Source organism: Phalacrocorax aristotelis, chromosome 16 (assembly GCF_949628215.1).
Source record: "Phalacrocorax aristotelis chromosome 16, bGulAri2.1, whole genome shotgun sequence".
Classification (NCBI taxonomy): domain Eukaryota; kingdom Metazoa; phylum Chordata; class Aves; order Suliformes; family Phalacrocoracidae; genus Phalacrocorax; species Phalacrocorax aristotelis.
This window is the reverse complement of record NC_134291.1, coordinates 13,373,362-13,400,087: the sequence shown is the minus strand read 5'-3', so window position 1 is coordinate 13,400,087 and position 26,726 is coordinate 13,373,362. Positions and strand designations below refer to the sequence as shown.

General features: G+C 45.6%; 1 protein-coding gene across 9 annotated transcripts in view; it reads left to right on the top strand.

Moving 5' to 3' along the window:
• Positions 1–26,192, top strand: part of UNK (unk zinc finger) — a 46,207-nt gene extending 20,015 nt beyond the window's left edge. For 2 of the 9 annotated variants that reach the window (XM_075111212.1, XM_075111221.1), the window contains exons 3-17: positions 1,183–1,359; positions 1,794–1,924; positions 2,055–2,190; positions 3,824–3,941; positions 4,932–5,016; positions 6,928–7,070; positions 8,390–8,437; positions 9,337–9,537; positions 13,788–13,856; positions 14,530–14,704; positions 15,852–15,953; positions 17,477–17,665; positions 20,562–20,743; positions 21,269–21,526; positions 21,928–26,192. In XM_075111212.1, coding sequence (XP_074967313.1) covers positions 1,183–1,359; positions 1,794–1,924; positions 2,055–2,190; positions 3,824–3,941; positions 4,932–5,016; positions 6,928–7,070; positions 8,390–8,437; positions 9,337–9,537; positions 13,788–13,856; positions 14,530–14,704; positions 15,852–15,953; positions 17,477–17,665; positions 20,562–20,743; positions 21,269–21,526; positions 21,928–22,083 — 2,170 coding nt within the window. In that variant the 3' untranslated portion in view covers positions 22,084–26,192. The remainder of the gene's footprint in view (positions 1–1,182; positions 1,360–1,793; positions 1,925–2,054; positions 2,191–3,823; positions 3,942–4,931; positions 5,017–6,927; positions 7,071–8,389; positions 8,438–9,336; positions 9,538–13,787; positions 13,857–14,529; positions 14,705–15,851; positions 15,954–17,476; positions 17,666–20,561; positions 20,744–21,268; positions 21,527–21,927) is intronic. The other 7 variants (XM_075111213.1, XM_075111215.1, XM_075111218.1 and 4 more) reach the window with 7 other exon arrangements.
• The last annotated feature ends 534 nt before the right edge of the window (positions 26,193–26,726 follow it).

Below are 26,726 nucleotides of genomic sequence, written 5' to 3'. Positions count from 1 at the left end.
TTCCTGAACTTTTAAGAAGCCATCAGGGAAATGGCAGGTGCCCAGAATAAGGCAACATGAGGAAGAGTGTGTTTTGTTGGGGCTTCTCTCCCTGTGACTGCGGTAAGTTTAACTGGAGCAGAAGTGCAAGTGTTTCTACTGCATATGTGGCAGACTCCAGCAATGAAAGGGTTAACCTAGTAATATAACTTTAGCCACATGACAGATCTGGAAGAATAAATAGTGTAGCCAAACTGTGGTCAAGTATAGGGAGTGTTTTATATAGAGATGCTATAGAAAGATGGAATTCCAGTTCCCTTTCATGGTGCCAGTATAAACACACAGAAAAATGCTATTTATCGGGAAAACAATATTTTTTTTTTACCTGATTAAGTAAAGATCTTGTGACTACAGCAGAATGGAATAATCCCCCAGCCTGAGGCCTCGGTTTCAGTACTTTCTTCATCGTTAGAAGAGAACTAGAAGGGACTGGAAATAGGATATTGGGGGGCTTTGGCTTCTAGATCACTTGTTCATGTCTGGCTCAAACTCAGTAAATGAAAACTGTTGCCATCTCAGAACTCCTTGCTGATTTGTATTTTTTAGCTTGATGCTGCAATATCTAAACTTCATCTATTCCATCTTGCTCTTGTTTTTTACTACTACTCAGTGTAGATAGTTCTTTTCTGCTCAAGGGGGGAAATAAAACGTCAGTTAAAATGGTAGTATTGTAATTCTCCTGTCTTGTCCTGTGCGCTGCATAAAGGATGCATCTCGCTATAGACTGTTGCAGCCCTCTAGGAGTACATCAGCAGGAAACAGTAACAGAACGAAGTCTAGAGGGGCTGCTGAGGAAATGGTGTGTGCCATGTGATGTCCCTTCAGTCATGGCTAGTATATCGGAACGCCTTCACAGTGTTCTTGCTCGTTTCCAGATCTGTGGCAGTCACTAGGCTAGAACAATAAGCTGCTGCTGGCTTAATAATCCAGCTGTCTTTTTGGGAGGGAAGCTATTATACTGTGTGGTGACAGGTTTAGGGGTTCTGTGTAGCTTTGGAAGGCACAGCACAGGAGAAGAGGCAGAGTTAGCAAAGGTGGTGTCAACTACAGCATCCTGTATCGGCAATATGTCCTCTGTTAGTGTGGAGTCCATCACCTGTGTGACCAAACTCAGGCTGTTCTTGCCCTCCTCCTGTACCTCAGGTGCCCCTTCTTGCATAGAACTACTGGAGACACAGAGAGGAGGTATCACTTGCGCTACTACAAAACTGGAATCTGCATTCATGAGACAGACTCCAAGGGAAACTGCACAAAGAACGGAGTCCACTGCGCATTCGCTCATGGGCCCCATGACCTACGCTCTCCGGTGTATGACATCAGGTTAGTAGAGGCTGGGGCTCTTTATGGAAAGGGTAATTTCTGTACCCAAATGAAAAGCTAGATGGTTGAAGGACAGGACTACTTCAGCGTGAAAAGCTTAGTGCTGGAGCGATGATGATATATCCCTTCCTAATAAGGCAAATCTACAAAATCTCCAGGGAGGATACTCAAAATGGGGAAAGGGAGCACACTTCAAACTAGTTGTGCCGTGGTTTGGAGTCTGGGGGGTCAAAATAATGCGTCTGGAATTCCCAGGGAATGAAGAACATGAATTGCAGTTGCTGTTTGACTAGAGATGTGCTGACAAAAAAATGCATGAATGAAATGCACCTGCTTAGGAATTGTTACTGTGCTCCAGTATGTCAGTGTTTATACACCTTCATCTGTCTCTTCACCTGCTCAGTCTGTATATTCATTTAACTCTGTCCACGAAGGGAGCTTCAGGCGATGGAGGCTTTGCAGAATGGTCAGACTACATCAGAAGGTGGCATAGAGGGTCAGTCTGCAGTCGCTGCTAGCCATGCTATGATAGAGAAAATACTGAGTGAGGAGCCAAGGTGGCAAGGTGAGTGTCACTTAGGGTCTGTGGCGCTGGGAAAGTCTGGTGTTCGTGGAGTGCCTGCTCCCCTCGAAAACTTTTGTATAGTAAATACAGATCACGGTCATCTCCCGCTAACTGGTTCCTTCTTTTGCAGATACAACGTACGTGTTGGGAAATTACAAGACAGAGCAATGTAAGAAACCTCCCCGTCTCTGTCGCCAGGGTTATGCCTGTCCCTACTACCACAATAGCAAAGACAGAAGAAGAAGCCCGAGAAAACACAAATACAGGTAACATGGTCCTGGACATTCTGTGATTTAGGAGACATGGTATTGTTGGGTTGATGGTTGGACTTGATGATCCTAGAGGTCTTTTCCAACCTTAATGATTCTATAATTCTATGAAATCTGTAATGAAGGATCTAGGACTTTGTCCACTAGATGAGTTTTTTTTAGTGTGTCTCCAAGGCCTGTAGTGGCAAATGTGATGGACTGTTATTTCTGCCTAGGAAAGAGGATAACAAGTTAAACAAGGAGTTTTGTTGTATATAGGAACCAGTGTCTCTAATAAATGACTGTTGCTAAATCACGTTACAGCCCTGGCTGTAAGGCAAATAGAACCTGTGTCTGGCCTTCCCTTACCGTACAAACTCCTGCTTTAGAAAGCAGTGCAGGAAAAAGGAAACAAAAGAAAGGTTTAACCCCCATCTAGAAACAAACTCACACAGCTGTGTTTTCATGGTAAAGGATTCAGGATCATGAAGCTGCTGGTTGTGGGTGCCTGGTGATGGGGATCGCGAGGCATGGCATGGCCAGTACTGTAGCTGGACATGCATTCCTAACCGACTGCTACAGAGTGTGCTTTTGAGGCACCAGGGTGTTCTCGTCACTCAGCTGTTGCTGGATTTTCAGCATGCCATGTCTCCCTGAACGCGTTTCATCCAATTTATAGGCCCTCATTTCCTCCGACACAACAGAGCTTTTGTTGTGGTCTCAGTGGGGCTTTTCCTTAGTTCCTTTTTGAAAGACATAAGAGCAGACCAGAAAGCGGGGAGAGAAAATGCCATGGATGTTCTCACTTCCCTTCCCCACCCCCAGCATTCACAGAAATTTTTGAATCAGCACTGAAAGCCCATATTTAAAAAACTAACGTTCCTTTGATTTTTATTTATTTAATCCCAACACCTTCAGGAGAAAGAGAAACACCAAGCCAGTCTTCAGGCAGCAGCGATGCGTTTTCTGCCCCTGCCTGGGTGTGTTGGGAAGGGAAGAGGTGAAAGCTTCTTCCCTCCCGTTCTCCGCTCACTTCTGCGTTGCTTTACCCACCCCCAGCTGATGTGGCTGCCTCTTTCCTGCAGGCATCCGCTGCTGATATCTGCTTCCCTCTGCTGTTTTTCGAGGGTATGGTTAAGAGCGTAAAGAGTGGGGGAAGTAGGTCACAGCAAAAATTCAGAACTGGGAAAAAGAACTGTTCCTGGCTGGGAGGGAGAAAATGGACTTGCCTTTTCCCCAGTGACCTGACTCAGCCCCTTTTCCACATGGCCATACTAAAACCCTGGAAATGTACCACTGTAAGGGTATTATGTGTTTTAGGATTAGCCAATTAACTTATTAGCTTTCTATGAACGTACAGTTCCAAAACAGAAACCAGACCCAGCATCTCTGACACTAATCACATCAGCTGCTAATATTGTTAAGTTATGTTGGTTCGGGTTGTATTCGGTTTCAGATGGAGAGCTAAGCCATGTTTCTTTCACCGGGAAATGGGAAGAGGGGGAAGAAGATGCGGTAGCAGCAAGGTGGGGGCTGGGGAGGCAGCGGCCAGCCAAACAGATAGAGCAGCTGAACCTGCCTCCCGGCTGAGGAAGCAAAGCGCAAAGCATTTGTGGGTCTGATGCATTCTCCTGCGACCTTATTTACACAGGTCTTCGCCATGTCCCAGTGTGAAACATGGAGACGAGTGGGGAGATCCCAGTAAGTGTGAAAATGGGGACTCATGCCAATACTGCCACACTCGCACAGAACAGCAGTTCCATCCAGAGGTACGGTAACCTGCTCGCTCCATTTGGTAGCTGACCAGAAAAGCAAAAGCATTCCAGGCTTATGAAGTAAATTAGCGTGCCAGCTGGGAGAGTACGTGGGCTGCTTGCATGTGGTCCTGGGATACGGAGAAACTGCCTGTTGGAAGTAAGCTGAAATCCAGCTGCTTGGCAGGGGTGCCTTTGCATTAGGTAGACCATATGGGAGGAGGTAAGAAAAGTAGGGAGAACTCAAGTGTAAGAGCAGTCCCATGTATGGGGGTCCTTTTGAAAGCATGATATGGGTTTGCAGGTGAGCATACAGCATCTGTTTCCCCTGAGAAAAATTCTTGGTTGGCGATGATCGCACCAAACCATAGATACCCACAAACTGGTGCTAAAACCCATTAAGCTCTTAGTTGTGAGCATGCCCAGAGCATTCCAGGATCCCTGCAGAAAGTGTAATTAAGACCTTGTCCTAGTCTGCTTCATGTTACAGTGTTGAAAAGCTTTGTTGGGCCTGTATCGGCAAAGTAACCATTGTCACCGCCTGTCAAACTGGGGGGAAAGGGAATAATCCATTTCCTACAGTCATTGTCAATGGTTTGTTATTTTCCTTGCAAACGTGTGGCCGTACCTTCCTGTGCTGTCATCTGTCAGCTGTTTCCTACTTTTTACCATTTGCAATATCAATGGAGCTTCCAGTGAGACTGAGGGACCTTATGGTAAATGGTGACCTTTGGGTGAGCTGATGCGTGATGGGTTAAGCTTTGGGTGAGCTGAGCTGTGATGGGCCTATTTTGGTGTTTCTGTAACTACAGTGGGTTTTCCTTTCTTTGAAGTAAAGCGCTGAAATGGTCACCTTGAACTCTGCTGGCCTTTGTGCCTTTTATCTGTGTTCCTATCTTGCTGTCGAGTCTCTTCATAGTACTTTTGTACCTGGGCTGCCGGTCACTGTTTTTTTTCCTGTTCATGTCTGGTTTGTTTTTTTTTTTTTTTTTTTCCCATCCTTAGATCTACAAATCCACCAAATGCAATGATATGCAGCAGTCTGGCAGCTGTCCCCGAGGACCCTTCTGTGCCTTTGCACATGTAGAACGTACGTGGGCTGCTTCTCTCGTCTTTCATGGATATCTGAGCTATGGAGAGCGTTCTGGCCAGAAGAGATAGTTTAAAATATAGGGCCACTAAGCTAGAGCTTCTGTGAATGATTTTCAAAAGCAAAGTATTAACTTTGATAATTCCTATAAAACTGTGCTAGTGTGGGAGGTGTTGGCAGAGCTGAAGGCAGTAGGGGGGCTGTAAGGACTTAGCCTGTAGCACGCTCCGCGCTGTCTCTTGAAATCCTTCCCTCTGTTCCCTCTCGCTTGCTCAGTTCTCTGTATGTCAGTTTAGGAGGACTGGAACAGGGGGAGCTGCTTCTCTTCTGTACATGGATGAACTGTACCTAGCAAAGTTGCAAAGTGTATTTTAAAAAGCTGAGGATAAAATTGCTGATTATAGAGAATGTATTGATCTGTTTTAAAAATTAAATGCTATTTTACTATTTACAAAGTTTTGCTTAGAGTTTAAATCAGGTGTAAATTAGGTTTCAGTCAGGTTGGAGGAGAAAAACGTGCAGCTTTTTGTCTGCTTTTCCTCAAATCCTCTTTTCCTGCTAGCTCCCTGATTTATATGGCATTATTTCAGTCCTCACTTCCGTCATCTGTGAACTAGTGATGCTGTTTCGGTTGTGGGGGCTCTATATTCAGGTGGGTAGTAATATTTATAGATAAATAGTTAGCTCCTGGTCCTAGGGCTCCTACTCAGTTTCTGCACTCCAGTCTCACTGTTGAAGTTGCAGCAGTTAGAGCAGGTTACTCAGAAGTCAGTAGATGGGCTCTGATACTGACTCAGTACATGGCCTTGAGCAAACCTCTTTGTGTTTGATTATCCTTTGTAAACGGTGGAATTAGTAATTGTTGGCTTTGTCAGGGGATGGTGAGAGTAAATTCCCTACAGGTTATGCAGTTCCTTGTGTAGGAAGACTTGTGGACAAGCAGTAATTATAGCTGGAGCTGTGGGCTATGATGCCCCGAAACACAGTAGTGCAACTACACAGTATGATCCAGCTTAAGGGAGAATGGAGTCTTGCTAAAGAAACAGAGTTTAGCCAACTCCCTAGTGCATAACAGTATTTTGGTCAGGAGATGCGTATTCCTAACAAGATTACTGCACTTGATACTTTACTACTTCAAAGCCAGAGTAACATTCTGTGGCACTTGGGTCATTCCAACCTGGTTATTTTTTGTGCTGTCTTATGGAGTTGTATCTTCTAGTCCTTTCTTAGCAAGGTGAACACTGAGGGCCTAATTCAATTAAAATAACAGGAGCCTATATGTTATATCTGCTCTTAGCACGAGCTTTGCTGATTGTTAGCAAGAAATGTGTTGAAAGCAGTACTTTAAAGGTATTGTGATACAGGCTTAGTGTCTGTTCTGTAGTTTTTGTAAAGATGCTGAGTTGTGCTAGATGTAAATACTACAAGTCTGCAGCATCTCTGCTTTACCTTCCAATCCAATGACAATTCCTTTTTGTCTATGCCTTTTTATGTAACGCTCCCTTTTTTTTGGTAGTGGTGTGTACTGAGCACAGATGGGAGCTTATCTCCCTCAGCTAATTATAATGGACCCATCAACTTTGTGCCTAGCAATGAAGGAAGCTCTGCTCAGTTCAAGACAGCTGAGTGAATAAAACACAACTCACACAGGGGAGATAACTTTGGAGCAGCGTTAATGGACTAAAGGGCAGCATAGTGTACGAGTGGTGACAGGAATACTGCAAGGAATATTAGATAAGTAGTAGCCATTTGCCAGATAAGGTTTCTCCTTGCTTCTATACTTATAAGTAGGTACTTGTGGAATATTTCTTCTCTCAAGAATATCTTAAATATTCTTGTTCCTAAGTGTCTTGTGCTCCATTGCGATTGTACAGCTTTGAGTAACATTCCATGTGTGTTTATTTCTTCCAGAGCCTGCGCTCAGTGAAGATTTACAGCAGTCCTCGGCTGTGTCTAGCCCGACACAGACAGGCCCTGTGATGTATATGCCGTCAGCAGCTGGCGATTCTGTTCCGGTCAGCCCTTCCAGCCCACATGCCCCAGACCTTAGCAACGTATGTAGCTCTGTGGGGAAGCCTTGTCCGTACTTCATAAATCTGGGTTTCTCTGAGTACTTCTTTTTCCCGAGAAAAGAAATCTTAAGTATCCGAAAGCCCAAAAGATACAGCATTTTTCTTTTCGATTTCAGCTCCACACTCTTTAAAGGGATCTATTTGTTTTGAACATACAATTCAGTGGCTTTAGTGTTGTCCCCTCACCTATAAAATTTCGAAGCCTTCTTTTATGTGGGAAGTTTGTGGATGTACTTTCAGGAAAGTGGAATACATCCACACATGAAGTCCAACTCCTTCCTGTCTGGAGGTACATATTGGGCTTAGTTTCCAAGTACTCTAATTAAAGGCTGTGAGCCAACAATGTCTAAAGTACATAACTACAATTGAGTTTGTTTACATATGTAATCTCAGAGGTTTAGCCTGTGCATATTGTGTGTTGCATTAGAGGATATCCTTGATGCCCTCCCTCTCCTACTTCTGGAGATAGCTAAACTCTGGAATGTGTTTAAGTAATGCCCCAGATCGTTGGTAGTACTTTATTTTAGTTGCACTTACAAGAAGGAAGATCTTTAAATGCTGGACAGATAAACACAGACCGATAAGAAGCCCATGGAATGCCAGACCACTTCATTTTTGCTGGGTTTCTTTTTTTTAGTTTGTGAAGTCTTTCCTGTTTGCACTGCTCTTGATAAGGTGTGTAACCTTTTCAAATGATTGGTCGAGGTTTTGAGAAGGTAAAATGACATGAGTTTAAACTCATTTGAAACTGACCAGAATGGGGTGAACTCATTTAGGACCTCTGTTCTATCTTATCCCCCTCTTTGAAAAAGAGAAGCTGATAGTTTAATTTTATTAGTGCCAAAGCCGACCTAACAGTTCATAGTTCTCCTGAATTCGATTGCAGCTAGAATTCCAAACAGATCTTCAAAAGCCTGGACATAATATTTTCTCTCACTAAATAGCACTGTGGAAAGCAGTAAAAACCAAAGCCCCTTCATCCCTTCACCCTGTGAATGTGTCATCTAAATTCTCTGAAAACTGCAGCGAAATTGAAAATACCTTCCACTTAATAGACTGTTTAGGTCTTTTTTTATCTCAGACTCTTAGTCTTTTAAACAGTCTTCCTAATCCTTGGATATATGCCAAATGGCAACACATGTCTTTCTGTGACTTCATCACTCCACAGGGCATCTGTATGTAGCTTGCAAACAAATATGGCTTTGCTGGTGATCACTTTACACGATGAATTAATCGGCGAAAAAGGTCCCTCTTAGCAGCCAGCCTCACATGGCCTGTTCTGTTTTGTATTTGTACTGTAGGTGTGGAATAAATCAGGAACTCTGCCAACTAGCCCCACCTCCACCACAGTGAGTAGTATCTTTGCGACTGTAGGGAAGCATGGACAGCAGAATGTCTGTATAAAAATAAAATCAAAACACTGTAGGATGCTCCTTCTTTCTAATGCTAGCCCAGATTGTGCCACATTTGAATCTGTGGTAGCAGTAGCTGTCGAAATGTTGTCTGAAGCAGAGTCATGCTTGCCAGTGCAGGCAAATCATTTCTTGTCCCAGAGAAATGGGATATCTGCATTGATCCAGGTAGGCGCTTTCTCAAAAACTCATCTTAATCTCCTTTGCTGCTGTCTGTGGCTTCATCTACAGTGCAAAACTAGCCTTGTTGCATGTGGTTGTGATCCCTGCTATTAGTCTGAAGAATGGAGCTGTTGGAAATCCTTGGGTGTTTTAATGCAGCTGTTGATACTTGCCTTGTGCCTGCATTAAAACTTTCAGATTTCCAACTGGAAAGCAAAAGGCACGGTGTTACACGTAGCTCAGATACGCTTGGTTGTTCTGACTGCCATAGCACCTTTCCAGGTTTCACTCTACTACTCAGAGTGCAGACAGGATCCACCGTAGCCGAAGGAGAGCAGAGGGAGTTTTGGTCAGGTTTGGAAACTTGATTGGTCACATCCGAGGCCTCAAAAACAATAAATGTCACTAGAGCTGTAGGTTGGGTTTTATAAGACTGCACTCCAGTACAAAGTAATGGCAGTAAAACCATAATTGTGGGACTGTATAAATCCAGTATCTACTGGAGCTCTGTCCTGGTTTTTAATTACTGTTTACTGGAAGCCTGTATGCTTGTGTTGACTGTCAGTATAATCAATGCACAGTGAAGTGAATGAGCTCTTCTGTGGGGTGCCTCTCCTCTTCGAGTTGTCGCTACTGGCTGGCTATACTTTCCTGACACTTGTTCCTTCTATTAGATTCTTTGTAGGAACAGCAGTCTCGGAAGCCCATCTAATATATGTGGGTCTCCTCCTGGCGCCATTGGAAAGCCACACAGCTTGGAGACCATTGGTTTTCCTCCAGACTCTGTAACAGCAGCCGGCAGCTACAAGAAAGCACCGGGGTTTGAGCGAGAAGATCAGGTGGGGGCCGAGTATTTGAAGAGTTTCAAATGCCAGGTTAGTCGGGAGTATTGGCTGGAGGAGTTGGGGGGGATGAGGAGGAATGAGAAATTGCCCAGTTTAGCTTGAATGTATTTTTATTTTTTCAAGGAACAAAAATGAGAAAGCGCTATTCTCATTAGCAGTTCTCAGATCCCTGCTGTAGCTTTCAGCCTCCCTTCCAGTCTCTTCCATCCTTCATCTGTTCTTGTCTGCGTAGCTGCCATCGCACACTCAATTTGTAGAAGTCAAGCTGCTACTTCTCCTAATCCCTCACAACTTCTGTCCTGTGTTGACCCTGGGTAGCTTCCCAGATATCACTTCTTGCGCTTTTTCCCTGTTTAGGTCCTTGCCAAGAGCTGCTGTTTCTTTTGCTGTATTGTCTCACGGAAACTCATCCCTCCTTCTCTGTTCTCACTCCGAACTCTTACCCTGATCTCCGTGACTTGGTTTGTCTTCTGTTTTCACCATCCATTTCTCTGGTGTATTAAAAATGTCATGTTAGTTGTCTCTTGCTTCTCTGGCTGCGCTATTCTGACCCTTGACTCTCTCCTGTGGCTTCTGCATTAAATTTGAATTCCTCATTCTCATTTGAAGAACCCTCTGCAATCTTACCCAACCCACATCTCTAATGATGTTCCCTCGTATCCCTTTTGAATATCCCAGTCTTGTCTTGCTGCTTCCTCGGTCTTCTCCATCTTGGTGTCAGCGTCAGACTGCTCCCTAAGCCTACAACAGTCTCTTCCATCTGTTCTGCCACACGTGAGCTTTTCCACAGTCAACTTCTTATTGTGAATTTCCTTTCTTGACGTTACAATTAATAGTTTCTCTGCACCGTCCCCTCCAAGTCAGCCGAGTCCAACTTGGGTCTCAGTTCTTATTCCTCGCTGAGTTTCTAACTGTAGTAGAACAACAACTTGATTTAGGGGAAGTACTAGCTACTTTTATGAAGAGGTGCTTGCAAAAATATTTCCTACAAGTTCTTTGGTATTAAAAAAATATAAAAAGGAATAAAAATACCTGGTCTATGTTGCTTGAAAAAGAGATGACAAGAAATGCTGCTTTCAGCCTGGCTACATTTAAACTCTTGTCTGTAATATTAAAGAAGCTAGCCTTTTGTGCTTACACTGCTGTGTTAGCGTTGCACTGCTGTGAGAAAACAGTGGAAATATCCCGTCCAGACGAGATCTTGCATAAGTAGTTGGATTTAGAAGCAGGCTCTGTGGGGTTTGTTTTATTTATTTTTACAACTTTGGGAAAATATGACCGAACGCTGCAGAAGGACCAGTCTTGAACACTCTTTAGCCTAATTAAAATGATTTAGTGACAAATACAGATGAAGCTATATGCATGTACGCTTTCTTATAAATGCTTTCATTGTCTTGCTTAACGTGGATGTGGCTTAGGAAATTTCAGATTGATGCAACACGTCTTTGGGGGTAAAGAGCAGACCGTGCTGTGATCCTGGCACTTCTCGCAGGCACAGCAGCTTGTAGCAGTTGTTTAGAAACAAAAGAAAAAACATGTGCTCGTTCTCTATTGCCTCTGCTGCAAAGGAGGGGTGAACCCAGAGCCGAAGGACTGAGAGAACCCCTGTTTCCTGCCAGCAGAGGCAGGGTGCCAGGGAGGCCCTGCTTTGGAGAAAATGAGCAGCAAGCCTAAGCCAAGGAGAAAGGGGATGGAGCATGAATAGGACTTTTAAAATGAGGGCCAGATGATGAGCATTATGTCTGAAGTCCAGGTTGTGCTACAAAGATACTGTATTCAGGTAGCTTCTTACTTATGTGGCTTTAATTAAGCAAAAACCTGTATTAAATGACTGGAATAAATAGCTATTAAGATATAGATGGAAGTAATCACAGTTGTCGTACGCTAGGCTTCTACAGACAAAATTAGGTGTCTCATAAGTGTCCTGATTTAATTTTCTTTTAATCTATAATTACTTACTTTTTTAAATCCTCTGTAATTCCCTTTGGCTGCAGTGGGCACCAGAGACTCTCATATACCCTGTAAATTAGACGAATAATTAGGCATTTAACTTTGTTCACTCATATTTGAAAACTTAGGAGACACTCTGCCTCAGCTCTGCAATAGGTTTGTCATTTTCCCTCTGTAGAATTAGTACAGATATTTTCTATCTTATTAGAATGAAAAATGCACCTTCTGTGTTAATAGGTCCCACATAGTTTGTGGTAAGGCTGAGCCAGCAGTTAAAGCTAAAAATACTTTTCCTGAGTCCCGAAAGATTTAGCAAGCTGGGAAAATGCTGGCTGCACTGGGAGGACTCGAGTGCCACAACCAGGAGGTGTCCCTAAGTCCTGACACACAGTGCAGTAGGTTTGTTCCATGCTGGTCAGAAAACATGCACTTTCACTCGTAGTTTATGTCCCCTGTTTTCTTTCCTGACAGCAACAGAGTGAGCTGGAGAATTTCAGCTTGCCCTTTGAATTTCTTTCTTGATGTGTACCCTTTCTAATGTTATTCAGAGCTAAAGGAGACTGGCTTAGTGGTGGCAATTGGTTTGCTCTGTTTTTTACCAGTGTTATGTGAATTCAAGGCAGTGGAAATTGAGGCTAGCTTAGAAATGAGTTCAATTTTTATCCTCCTCAAAGAAAAAAAAACCTTCCAGTAAGACCGAACTGCACCAGAGCCAGCTAGCTACGCTGGCAGGAAGCCTCTCGGTGGGGGGGTACGGCTGTGTATGTGCCTTCACTCCAGCTTCTGATGTCTGTTCGTAGCACATCTTGTGTTCAGATGAGTGTCAAGCAGGGTAGGGATGTGTTGGATAATCTAGCAGGCGTGTTATCAGACACACACAGATGTGCTGACGTAACGCGTCCATTGCACACGAGGGAAAACAAGCCTGTGATCGGTTTAGCGGCAGTTTTGCTGGATGTAAACGCACTGTATGTTGTTCAGGGAAGCGTGAGAGGATGGCACCTACCGCAGAAGGATCTTTGCATCTGTATCTCAACTGCCTGTTTGCCAGGCTTTGACCTCCCCATCTGCCCACAGGCATACAGTTGAGCAGAGAAAATTATTTAATTAAGTAAAACGAACAGATGAATTCTTCCGCTGCTCTTTCGCCTGTCTGGTTATGTCATGCCTCTCCAGCAATCATCGATCTTTTTCATAAGACTGTTTAAGCCAGGAAGTCGAGGCGTATCACTCAGGTCAGCGCGGCGTCTCGTGCGCTGCTGCGGTACATCACGCCTGAACCTCCCCTGCGGAGATGGTGGCTGCCTGCACTTGCGATAAAAATGATCGAGCGGACTTTGTGACTGGAATATGTCTCTGATTCAGACTGGAGGGGTTGGAGAGCGAGTAAAGGAGTAGCCCTGGCTCAGCACTTCTGTGCTCCCTCTCTGTGCCCGGAGGCTGTGATTGATGTCCCTGTGCCTCGCGCGTGTAGCGGCACCGGAGGAGCAGAGCAAGGCCTGCAGAACAGACCGTTCCGCGCCAACAGGCTCGAGAGGCCGCTTCCTTCCCAGCTCTGGTTACTGTAGCTCAGAATTGACTGATGTTGGGAGGCAAGAGGGTTGATATCCGTTAAGGATATAGTACTGGAAGGTCCTTAAGCTGAATTTTTAGGCTGGATAGTGGAATTCTAAATATAGGTTGGCATTCATGCAGTTTTGCAGTTCCAGACAGCCTCGACCTCACTTACGTTTTAATAGCTTTGAGCTCTCTGTGTTAATAGATGGGGGAAGAATTTGGGTTTTTTTTAAATCAGTTTTGATGCTGCTGCTTTTAAAATGGGTTAGTTACTACTTTATTTCACTTTGCAATCCTAGCTGGGAGCTGCAGAAGTTTGAGGGAAGACATAATCTACATACTTTATTTTCCCAAAGCTGAAAAATGTTTACATAATCTAAAAATATAGTGTGCCTCCCGCCATTTCTGGCCCTTTTTTTAGATACTAGTAGGGCTGATGGGTTATTTATAGGGCAAAATAATTCATTCTTGGTCTTGGTTCTTAATATGTCCTTTGTGCTAGCAGAGGACTTATAGCAGCATTGAAGGCAAAAGTAATCGTGGCAAGTCTTAGCATAACTCTAAGGTGTGATGTCTTGCTATAAAGAAAGCAAATTACTTGGAGTGTTTTCAGTTTGCTATGCTCTCCCGCCCTCTGAATTCTCTAGTGCCCAGAGCAGGCTGTAAGAGAGGAGGTGACTGTTTCCCATGGCCTCTCCAAAGCCAGCAGTCAGCCATTTTTAATTTTGCTGCTGGTCCCTCTGCTTATCTTTTGTTCTGTTTCTTTACTGCAGCAAGCGAAAATGAAGTCCCACTCACTGGAACACAGGAGCCAGGAGCAACCTTTGTTACAGCCCAAACAGGTACGGTACGGCTAGCAGGGCTCTGAAGCTAGCTCAGGGCTCGCGCTACCACAGACAAGGAAATCTCTGGATCCAGACAACTCTGCAGGGAGTAAATGACAGCCCAGACACCATTAGGGGTGCTCAGCTTGAGGGATTACTTCATGAAGATGGGATGATTTGCTGGAGGGGTTATCTGTGCGTGGCTAGACCTGTGCGAATTCAGGATAGATACGTAGGCCTGGACCGTGCTGGAGTGAGTCTCCAAATTACAGAAAATTGAGCTGGAATGGATCTCTGGAGTCATCTAAGTTCAAGGATTTGGCGAAGAGAATTTAATATCAAGTTCTAAGTCGTGTGCTGAGCTAAGTCTGTATGAGTGATTGTGTGACCCATCCCTATGATTGCATGCAACCTGTGGGTCACAGGAGTTAATTCTGGGGCAGCCTGAAGGATATTTGTAATGCTGGGGGGAGGGCGGGGAAATGGAGAACAGTCGGCAGAAATTAAAGAGAAGCTGTTAATCTCTCCCCCACCCCCAGTCCAGCAGTAGCACCAGCCATCTGTCAGGTTGGAAGCAGGCAGGAACAGGTTTGCTGCTGATCTTTGGCTCATTCCTGCATGTTTCTGAAAGGATGCTTCTATAAAGATGTTTTATTTCCTCCTTCTCTCCCTTTTAAAATTCTTGTTTCAGGACATACTGGGTATTCTCCCAGTGGGGAGCCCACTGACATCCAGCATCTCCTCTAGTATCACCTCCAGCCTGGCTGCAACGCCACCAAGCCCTGCCGGCACCAGCAGCATACCGGGCATGAATGCCAATGCCCTTCCTTTCTACCCAACCAGTGACACCGTTGAGTCTGTCATAGGTAACTCTGCCTTTTTTACTTAGGCTAATAGGGCTTCCTCAGACGTGGATCACCAGGTATGAGACTTGGAGTAGCCACGGGTGTTCCAGTGAACTCATTTTTCATCTGTCAGTGCTGGCAGATTCCTGAGGCTGTAAGCTTTTTCTGTGACTGTGACACATCTGATGTTTTCTGCAGGTCATTACAGATGAAATTCACCCATGGGACCAACAGAAGGCCTCTGAGCCACTTATTCAGAATGTCAGATGGTGTAAAGGGCCTTAGTTTTAGGTTTGTCAAATGATCAGGAGGTCTTGCAGTAGGCAGGAAATCAGGGGGGCATTTTCCACAGCTACAACCCCTTACATTCTAAATGGCAATTTTATAGCAAGGCCTACCACCAGGTAGGTTGCAAGGACTTGCCCTTCATAGAGTGTGGGACGGAGGCTGTAAGAAAAAGGAGAACAGGAGAGTCCAGAGAGTGGAACCACTCCTTTTAGACAGGTACAGGTTTTCTGGTCACCTGGTTGTGGTGGTTTTTGGTTTTTTAGTTTTTTTTAAATCTAACGTTTCTGAGGTGATCTCACTAATTTGTTAATAATAGAAATGAGTGGGTATGTGTGGGATGGAATTATATTGATCATGATTAGTGATGAGGCACGTTTAAAGAGATACAAGATTTGCAGGCATTCATAAGCTTTCTTTATTTTACCTCATCTTTGAACCTCAGAGATTATTTTCAAGTGTTCCCTTCTACTGGTATTTCTTTTCTGAGTGGCTCTTCAGCAAAGTAGGGACGAAGCACAAGCCAGACCCAGACATGTCCTAAGCCAGTGTTACTGCATATTAGGGACAGACTTGAAAGAGCAGTTTGGGGAAGACTTATGGGAACTGCTGTTATTTCATCACATTTTTTTTTTTTCGTATAGAGTTTGGGAATGCTTTGAGACAAAGAGAAATCAGATCAGTCAAAAGAACCGGAACTGAAAAGCTGCCCATGACACTCTGCCAAACCAGTTAAGAGCAGCGTTGCACAGGGCGGAGAGTAGGGCTGTGCAGGCTGACAAATACAGAGCGAAGGCTCCTCTGCATGTAGGCTCTTTGGGCCATCCTATCTCTTGAAGTTGTTGGTCCTTTATAACATAATTGGTACCTCTGTGTCTGGCAGAGTCTGCCTTGGATGACCTGGACCTGAATGAATTCGGAGTGGCTGCCCTGGAGAAGACATTTGACAGCAGCACAGTGCCCCACACGAGTGGCATCATGATAGGTACATGAAAGCAACAGAGCTTTCTTTATCTTCTGCCAAGCAGTGTTGCCCAGTCACCTCAGTGGAGCCAGCTCAACAAAGCTCTAAAACCAGTCCCAAAATACCATTGGTTAAAACAGCAATTATAACAAACTCTGGCAACCGCTGAGCACCTTTGAAGTCAAAGCTTGCCCTCATTGACTAGCAGAGCTGAGTTCTTGCCATTGGGCCCAGGTGTCTTTGGGATGTTTCTTGAGACTGAATGGGACTTGCTTGATTATTTTTCTTTCTCTCTTTTGTTTTTTTTTTTTTCTTCCTTAGTGTGTAAGTAGACTCTAGAAGCCATCTGATACCTTTAAAAACAGGCCAAAGTATAACTATTTGCATCTTAAGCAGAAACCTCTCCCTAGCAGTAACAGGAAACTTACTGACCTGGTAATGCTGTCTGTCTGTCACAGAGTGTCATCATGATCTGCTGATTTGATTCCTGTAGCGTCTGTCTCATTTTAATACGTGGCGGTGGGCTAAGGCCGCTTCTACCTGTCTCTAATGAGCGTCCAGGGAAAAACCAAACGTCTCATAGCTTTTTGGAAGTGGTTGTAGTTTCTGGCTACCCTTGCTGTGTAAGACAGGTTTCGAATGAGAGCAAACTTTGGTGGTCTGAGGGTTTCCAAGGGGAACTATGCTGCCTGGAGCTGTGCTGAGGTGGGAAAGGGCCTGTGGGAGAAACCCTAAAGAGCATCGTTTCCACTTCCCTGCCAAAGATAAGAGCCTGGTCAGGGAGTTTACTGTGCGTGCCTGCTGACAGACCTGCTTCTGCCACTACCCTTCTGCAGTGGCTTAGAGATCCTCCACACTACTTTCCCCTCCGTTCACGTCAGGTCTCGGTGTTACCTGGTGATGTAAGAAGGGAGATGAGGAGACAGTGGGGAGCAGGGCTGAGATCTCCCTCAGTCTGTGTGTGGCCGACAGAATGACGTCTTGTGGAAGGGAAGTGTGATGTCTTTGGAGGCTGGGCTTTTGTTTATTTTGTTTGTTTTTTTTTTTTTTTAATTACTGATAGATCCAGGCACTCAAGTATGTCTAAAGTGACTAAAGCTAGTCACTGATTTTTAGCGGGTAAGATCGTGACCTGACCCAGCTTGATAATCTTCTCACTCCGGGTTGTTTGGAAGTATTAAAGGAAGAGGCACATGTTTTAGAGGTGAATTTTTCATTACAAAGTATTTCACCAGATACCAAATTCATCTTCTCTGGACTGATAGGGATTGAACTCTGCTGAGAAAACCTTTTGTTGCTTTGGCCGATGAAAGAGTAGTCTGCTGAACTGAGGGTCTTAACCTACATGGTTGACGGGACAGCAGCTTCAGTGCTCTTCTTAAAGGCTAAGAGGGGAATGAAACTGATGAGAAGCGGAGGGAATCCCGAGGGGCTTAGGAAGGAGAGAGGGAAGCTAACGCCTTCTGCTCTGAACTCCTGCACTGTGCTCTGGCCCATACTTCATGGTCATACATAGCCATCCTCTCTGTGTGTTCTTTGTCCAGGTGGGAGTTTGCTGCAAAGTTCTGCTCCTGTAAATATCCCCGGGTCCCTTGGAAGCTCTGCCTCTTTTCACTCTGCCTCTCCTTCTCCACCGGTCAGCCTCTCATCGCATTTCCTCCATCAGCCCCAGGGACACTTAAGCCAATCAGAAAGCACGTTCCTGGGGACATCAGCTTCTCATGGATCATTAGGTAAATGCACAGTGTGTGTGTCCCATGTACATGCCTCTCTGTGCCATGTAAGTATTTTCTTTTAAGTTAGCTTTAATTTTAATGTATTATTTCACTGCTGCCATTTATATCTCTTCTTCCCATGAGAACAGCAACAGTTCTAGAAGCTGCTTTACCAAAAATCAGCCAATACCTTGTCAACAAGGGAGCAATTCCCTCTACTTCCTATGTTTCTGGGCTGCGAAAGAGACAGGTTAAGTGACTTGCTCTGATGATGCCTTTCAGGGGACAGAGCTATGCCTTTTCCTGCCAGCAGTGCTGTGCCGAGACGTCACTTCACTAGAAACTCCGAGTTGGGTCCTCAGCTTTGCTTAGCTAGGGTGGAGGCTGCAGTTTGCCCTTGGGACTGCTTGTAGGCCAGATTGCCTTCTGGGAGCTCCAGGGCAGACTCAGGTCATTGTACTTTTTTCCTCCTGTGCGCCACTCTGCACGCAGTTTTGCAGTGTGGACTTTGCAAAAAGCTAGTGTTCCAGCTTTGTCCTCTTTGCTCCCTTCCCCCCCTGCTGCCCTGAGGATCTGTTTCCTGTAGGAGGGACTCTGAAGGGATGAGAAACTGCTTTGGAGCTTCAGCTGTACCAGGCGGGACTGGGAACTGAGGGGCCAAATCTATTTTATCATCAAGATGCAGGGTTGCCTTGAGAAATAAAACTGTTTGAAAGGCTGCAGTGACACGAGCTCTGCTGATTTCTGTTAGTAAATAATAGTTCTCTCTATTGATACTAGACATACATGCTTCTTCAAATTTGAGATACACTTTAATCTTTAATATTCAGCTTAATGAAATGATTACGTGCTTTTGTAATCTATCTGTGTGTGCACTTATCTGTGTAACTGCATCCCTTGTTTGCATAGGCCGAAACCATGCTTCCATGCCTTGTGATTGCTATTTGTTTGGCTCTCAGAGCTTTTACGATTACTGTAATAAGAAAAGAGACATCAGAGGGTACCTCTGCTATTAATTAGTGTTGAGGCTGGCTTTTCGTCCCCATTTCAGTAAGAAAAGGAAAACCTCCTGTTAAGGCCTGCTTTTAATTTCAGAAGAAACAAGTTAAGCAGTCACATTTGTATTAACTATGTAATTATACAAATAAAAAACCCCAAAGAAATGCAGGAAATTCACAAATGCATGTAACTACTTGATTTTTAAGAAAAAGAGTTATTTTTCTGTAATACAACAAAATCATTTTTGCTGAGGTTTTGATAGGATATTTAAATAGTAACCTAGCAGTTGGGAATCTGGACTCTAGCTATTGCACGTGACTTGCTGAATGCACTTAAGTTAGTGTGTAGTGTGCGTAGCTATTACTTATTTGTATTGCATCTGAGTTAAAAATACCTAGTCCTGGGCTGGTTCCCACTGTGCTAGATGCAAAACGTGTGGCGAAGGCGTTCCTGACCAAAGGGGCTTACTACTTCAGATGTGAGATGAGAACGGCAGGTGGAGAGAGTAAAAAGAAACAACAGGATAAGCTTGGTCAGCATTATGGCAGAATTTGTGGCTTGCCAGCATCCTGCTTGCTGCTAGATTCCCTTTCAAGAAAACTGGAGCTTTAAAAACAAAATGGGAGTTGAGGTTCCATTAAAACTTCCTGCTCTCAACAGAGCATGCTTCAGAGCAGCTGAGAAAGATCGATGGTAAGTGGCTTGAGCCCTTGTTGCTCTGCTCGATGACTTGTTAATGCACCTAAGCCTTAGGTGAAGACAAGTTACGATTTTTTTTCAGCTGTATTTTTTGTAACTGCGTGTGTTGGCTGGTACTAAATGGGACGTAAGTGGTGCCGGGTTGGCCCTCAGGGCATTTGCTCTGGGGCTTGCTTGCAGACACAGTCAGTTTGGCTGCTCTAAGATCAGAATTATCAAATGCAGCCGGATTTAGGAATGTCCCCACCCAGTGGACTGAAAATGACTCTTTAACCAAACTGGTGCGTGGCCGTGTGCGTACAAGTCCACATCGCTCAGGAGCTCTGTCTCGATGTGAGCTTTTCCTACTAGTTCTCCCCTGAGTGCAAAGTGTGGGTGCTTGTTTGAAGTAAAACTATTTTTGTTATTAAAAGAGTACAGACCTTGGAATTTGAGAAGAATAGCCAGTTTTGTTTACAACTGGTTTTCTACTGCTTTGTCTCCTAAGCCTTGAATTTCTTCCTGAAAAGAGAAATTGTTTGAACAAGCTAAAATAGGGAAGGGTTGGTTGGTTAGTCTCCTCTGGTGGCAGTGGCTAGCTTTAAACTAGAACTCGGAAGGGGATGAAGCTGATGTATATCCTATCGCCTCCACTTGTTAATAAACAGGGTTTTCCAGTTAGTGCTGTTCCTTACATATGCAAACAGCAGTGACATTGGCCCATTTTAGTCTCACAGTCTGGGAAGTGACTCCTTTTCTAAGCACCAAGCTGAGGAGGCAAAACCAGAAGTCTTCCAGGGGTATAACGTGAGGGGAAGCACGGCCTGGGTCGGCTGTGGGAACCGGCCTGTTCACCAATGCTGGTGGCTGTGCTGCACAGCAAAGTGGGAAGGTAGGAAGCAGTTAGGAGGCTCTCATGTGAGAAGGGGGGTGCAAGCTGGTAGGCAGCTCTGCTGTAAAACAGATGCTTCTAAAAACAGCCTGGTTTAAAAGTTGCCTCCACTCAGTTTCCTGGGTCCTCCCTATGTCATTAAAGATGAGGCCTAATGGTGTAAAACTTCCCATATAAAGTCACTCTGTGACGGACTCCTGGGTCCTGGGACTGAAAGTAATCCTTAAGGTGATCTCCTCTTTCCTGTGTACACTTTTTTGAATCCTGGATTTCACAGGGGTAGGGAGGAAATGGGGAAGTTGCCAGCACCTGTGACGTAACCCTCTCTATTTCCCTGTGAAACAGGTTTAAATGGGATGAACAGCAGCATATGGGAACACTTTGCTTCGGGGAGTTTTTCGCCCAGTACCTCACCTGCATTTCTGTCAGGTCCAGGTGCTGCGGAGCTGGCACGGCTACGGCAAGAACTGGATGAAGCCAACGGCACAATAAAGCAGTGGGAAGAGTCTTGGAAACAAGCCAAACAGGTACGTGGGCAACTCCTGGGAAGAGGGATTAGGCAGTGTAAAGGAGTAGGAGGGTGTCAGCCTTTCAACAGGAGCTTTCCAGATATTGAGGTGATGGGAAGAGCTGTAGGTTTTACAAACAGGTTCTCTCAAGCATTCCTATTCTTTCTTCTCCCATGGAAGGAGGGACTGAATCACTGTGCCTGATGTGTTCAGATGCTGGGAGTGCAAGGCCAGGTGCCATAACAGAGGCACCGAAGTGCTGGACAGTCTATTAGACGTGCCAGTGGCCTCAGATCCATGACAATTTGCTGGTACGCAAAGTTCATCCCCTTAACGGCGTGAGCCAAATAAGAACCACAGCCCAACCAGATCGGGTATCTGGAGTGAGCAAAGCTCCATGGGAGTTTCAGACCTTGGGAACGGGGCAGATTGGACAGGACACTTTCCTGGCGAGGAGCGTATGGAAATGGGTATTTCTGCCTCTCTCGGAGGCTGACCAAGTTTTCAGACTGCTTCTTTTACCCTCTTTGTCGGAACCCGTAGGCTTGTGATGCTTGGAAAAAGGAAGCAGAGGAAGCAAATGATCGCGCCAACACAGCTAACATGGAATGTGAACTGGCCCGGGAGCAGAGGGAAGCCTTGGAGCTGCAAGTGAAGAAACTGCAGGAGGAGCTGGAAAGGATCCACACAGGCCAGGACCCTCAGTTTCTGCGCTCCTTCTCCGACCTGGAAACGCTCTCACTCTCTTCGCTTTACACCCTTCAGAAACAGCTGCGGGCAAACCTGGAGAAAGTCGATAAGGTGAGTGCCAGGGATTTTCCGGGCAGGGCCTTGCTCTCTGCTCCTACGGGTCGCAGCTTTTTTCCCTTTTCTTTAATACAGCCAGAAATCAGCAGCCTATCAAAGCAGTTCCGTGTGGATGTAGCCAAAGTGAGTTTTAGCCAGCTTACAGGAAAATACCTCTTTTTTGTGCCTAAAGTACAGAGTTTAAGTCAACCAAAGCTGCTCTGTTGATCCTAAAGGTCCTAAAAGACATCATGCTGTGCTGCTTTGCTTTTGCTTCAGAGGACGAACGGGCGGACAGCCGCACGCCCTTCCCCTGCTGCCTCCTTGCTGTTCCCCAAACTGCCGAGCACAGGACGGGAGCCCCTTTGCTTTGTGGCTTCGATACTTACGTTTTGCCCTGTCCCCCTCTCTTGCAGGCGGTATTTCAGATGCAGTCAGTGAAATGCCTTAAGTGTCAGGAGGAGAACCGGGTGGTGTTACCGTGCCAACACGCAGTGCTGTGTGAAACGTGCGCCGAGGAGGGCGAGTGCCCCATCTGCCATCCCAACAGGCCCCACTCTCTCCAGTCGTGACCTTCCAAGGACGCTTGTTCCAATCATATCGTATAGAACTTTTTAACTTTATACATACGTACATATATATGTATGTGTACATATATATATGTATGTGTATATATATATATGTATATATGTGTGTGTATGTGCATGTCTGTGTATGTATATATATGCACACGCACACACATACACACATAAAACAAAAATTAGTTGCAGAGCACTTTTTAATATTTTACATCCCGTATCTAAACTGCCCCTCACCCGTGCCCCACTAATTCTAACTCTTGAGGAACTTTGAGAGCTGTTTTAATACAGATCAAAGGGCCATTTGCAAAGAGTCTGTGTTTCTCCTCTTTTCTATTTAGGTGATAACAAATTTTTGACTATTTCCAGAAGGATTTAGAGTGGGCAAGAGGGGCTTCCACGTGCTTTCCAGAGGAAGAGTTGAGATCACGGGGAGGATCGAGGTGGATTGAAATGACTTGTTCATGTCTTCGGTCTCCCTGCTCTTTCGCTGACCCAGCTTGGTTAAAGCCGTCCTCCCTGATGGAAGCTCCGCTGGGTGCCTGCCTGGTGGGCCTCACGTTGCCGATCTCTGAATGTGCAGGAACTTTGTCTGTCATTTAATCAGCAAAGTTCGCTTTTTAAATTTTTTTTACGCTCTTTGTATATTTGTATGAAAAGAAGAAAAGAGAGAAAAAAAAAAAAAAAGTATTGGACCTAGAGCAAGCCGAGCCCCAGAATTCAGTGACTAGTGTTCATTGCTGGTACAGCTAATGCGTTCCAGGCCTGAGCAGCCTTAGAGTATTGCCCTCGTGTCAGCTAAAGCCCTTTATGAAAGAAATACGGATGCAGAGGTTAGTTCTCTCCAGGCACTCCTTTGGTGGCTGTCTAGAGACTTTTCACTGTGTCAGGCCAGATTAATTCTGTTTTAGCCACAGGGACCTGATTCACAGTCACCGCTGGAATGCGTGAAGCAATTCCAGGTAGTCTGAGGCCACTTGTGTTGAACAGTCGCCGTTGTCTGTGTCAGCACCTCAAGGATGGTCTGTGGGCTGCGGGGTCCAGTAGCCCCCACGCTAGAGATCGTGTGTGCCCGTGGTGACAGGGAAAGTCCAGCGTGAGAAAGAGACGCCAGCTTAGACCTGCCCGGTAGCTGAGCTTTCCTGTGACTTTCTTTACCGGTGTGTCCATTGGATTTTTACATCAGGTGGATTGCAGTAACCTGCTGGGATCTCAACCAAAAGGCCACTCGGTTGACTAAACCTTTTTATTTTGCACGGGGAGGCTGCCTGTGCTACCCTCCCTGACCTGGAAAAGCACTGGAACCTCCGGCAGCCCACTGTTGTAGGAAAACTGAGTTTTTACCGGAGCCTCTCAGAAAGCTTCATATTTAATGCAAAGACATAATTAGGTTTGCTTCCATAATTCCACCTTTCCTTTACATGGAAGGGGTTAATATGCATTCCCAGATGATCTCGTAAGTGCAGCTCTGTGTAGTTCTTTTTTTATGTTTTTCCCATTAACTTGTTTTGGGGTTTTTTGGTAAAAATGCTTTTTTTTTTTCCATGTGTATTTTATTGTAACTAGCATCAGTTTTTTAAATTTGTTTTTTTTATGGAGAGACACTGTTGAGTGACTATTGTGGCTATGTTGTTTGGTTATAGCCTTTGAATGTCTGTGCCATGGGGCAGCACATCTGCCTTGGTCTGTTCTTAAGGGAAGACCTTTTATTAAAATACGTGAACATTTCTTTTTTTAAAAAAAAAATAAAATAAACAAAAAAAGCAGGGGAAAAAGGTAAAAAGCCCAGCTAAGATTAAAATCTACTAAAAAGTTTTTGTAACTAACTTAAATCATAGGAAATAAACTCTTGAATCAGGTCTTTAATATTTATAAGAACCAGAGCTGATCAGCCGCTTTTGGCTACTGGTTTGTAAGTTACCGTGGATTAGCGTGGTGGTTTGTGGGCTCTCCCGCCTCCCTGGGCTCTGGGCAGGGTGGCGCTGCCTTTGGCCAGCCCTCCTGCCTCAGCGCTGCCCGGCGCCCGGCTCCGTGACTGCAGCTGATTCCCTCAGGCGCTCTTCCCTCTGTCCCTTCTCTTCCGCCAAAACCTGCCCGCCGGCGGCAGCTCCGGCTGCCCCGCGGCCGTGCGGTCGCGGCCACGCGCGGGGCTCTGGGCTCTAGGGCGTTTCCCTGGGGGCACGTGGTTTAGGCAGGGGGGTACAAGGAAAATTGAAAATTCCAGGCCAGAGAAAACATGTTTTTGTTTTCCCTTTTGAGTAAAACAGTTTCTCTGTTTTAAAACTTATACTGAAGGACCAAAGAATTCAAAACTTCATCCCTTTGTGGCCCTTAAATTCTAACTTTCCGTTGCCACACTGCACTCGTGGCGGAACAGCCTGAAGGGATCAGCACTAGCCCCTTCCCGCGCCCCCACCCCAGCGTATCTCAGCACTCCCTTTGCACAAGCACATAGGCTGTTTCTCGCTTTCCTCTGGTTCTTCAAGAAACGCTTCCTAAATTTAGGTTTCTATTAATTTGTTTGCTGCTTTAGGAAAAAAAAAATATCTGAAATGTGAATTATGTTCTTAAGCATCAGATGGAAGAGAGAACTTCATCTTTGCGTATTTTGTGAATATTTTGGGGGGCCACTTATGAAATTGTCGCATAACGGAGCGAGGTGAGAGCAGGGGCGAAGGGGGGCATTTCTGACCCGCCCCAGGCAGGAAGGACGGACAAGCCGTAATTGCAGCGCTGCTCGAGAGCCTATGGTCGGCTTCTGCGTCGTGTAAAAAAGAGTCTTGCTGAAATAAACCCGGTGCTAAGATGTACAGCCCCTGTGATGTACTGTCACGCTTCCTTCTGAAGCAGGAGCTCCCTTTTACAGGACGCGCAGTAACACGTCAGGTTTTGGGGGCTTTTTTGGCCGAGTCATGCTTCAAAACGAAGTTTTTGGTCCGCAAGGCTTCTGGGTGAGCAGCCCGGCCGGCTGTTGGGTAACAGCCGGGAACGCGCCCGGGCCCTGCCTCTCCGCACAGACTCCTTATTGGACAATGACGTTTTCCTCCCCAAATCTCTGGGAGCTTAGGAAGTGTTGACCTTGGTGACTAATGGTGCAGGTCGGACGCTTCCGAGCTAAGAGCTGGGGGAAGGGGAGTCTCAGCTGTGTTGTGAAACCACAGTATCTCGAAGGTCAATAAACTTTTACATTATTATGGAAAAACAATGTAGAAGCAGATGGCTTAAGACAACACTGTCCTGGGTAGGTAGATATCGGAAAGCAAGGCTAGAGCTGTAGACGATAGCCAGGAGCTGAAGAATTTTGGCATCGCTTTGGGCTAACAGGACCACTTTTAGATCATCTCCGGCCGTAGATACGGGAGCGGCGTGCCAGCTGTGGCGCGGGAGGGACGGGGGGAAGCGCTCAGCTGGAGCACAACATTTTCCTTAAGCAGACCTCCCCTGAAGGGGAGTCGCTGCGGCCGCTCCCCTGCCGAAGGGTTTTATACGCTCTGTACATCTCTGAAGCTGAACCTGAGCCGCTTGCAAGGCTTGTGCAGCTGAGACCGTGGAGAGAAGTCCTTACGCTGGGAGGAAGCCCGTAATGCTGAACGGACTCAGTAACTCATTGCTGTTCCACCAGCCTCTGAACGTCCTCTCTTTCTCCTTTTCCCCCCATCTGAGAAGGAAGGATATTACCAGTGTTTTCCTCCAGAATTATAATAATCCTGGGAGTGATGGCCAACAGCAAAATATGTGTTACTGATGTAAAACCTAGTATTTTAAAGGTGAAGTATTCCTGCAAAGTAGTGACTGCATCGGAGAGATTTCTGGGGCTTCCCCACTCCGTAGCTTCCAATGTTAAAATGAAATAAATACAGTATATGTTTAAAAAAAAAAAATAATAATACACACTGCAGTATTTCTGGTGGCAATTCTTGACCAGTCTCTTCCCCGCTTTCCCCGGGAGGAAGGGCACTGGGCAGAAGCGCCCCAGTCCGTGTAGAAGTTGGCAGAATGGTGATCGGTGGTGCGTAAAACGTGTTGTTGATTCCATGTATAGAACTGTGATTTCAGCTGTCGTTCTCTCGTACTCTGTAAATATGTGTTTTGGCTGTCGGAAACCTGGTTTAGACTCTTTTCTTGGCAGAGTGAATTTGCATGTGGGGCTGGAAAGAACTCAATCTGTGTCACAGTTTCCAAGGGCAGGATGGATTTTTTTTTTTTAGAGGACAATAAATTTTTATTTTTTTGCTAAGAAAAAAAATATATATAATAAAGCAGTGTGTGCATGTGTGTGCGCGCATGCGTGCCCAGGGTGTATGTGCAGCCCTGCGCCCTGCTCTGGGGCTTGGGGAGGTGTGGAGAAGTCACAGAATCACAGAACGGAGGGGGTTGGCAGGGACCCCTGGAGCTCACCCCGTCCCACCCCCTGCATGAGCAGGCACCCCCAGAGCTGGGGCACAGGACCGCGTCCAGGCGGGGGGTGAATGTCTCCAGGGAAGGGACCCCACAGCCTCTCTGGGCAGCCTGTGCCCCTGCTCTGGCACCCGCACAGGGAAGGGGTTTGTCCTCATGTTCAGGGGGAACTTCCCGTGTTCCAGCTTGTGCCCGTGGCCCCTTGGCCTGGCGTTGGGCACCACTGAAAAGAGCCCGGC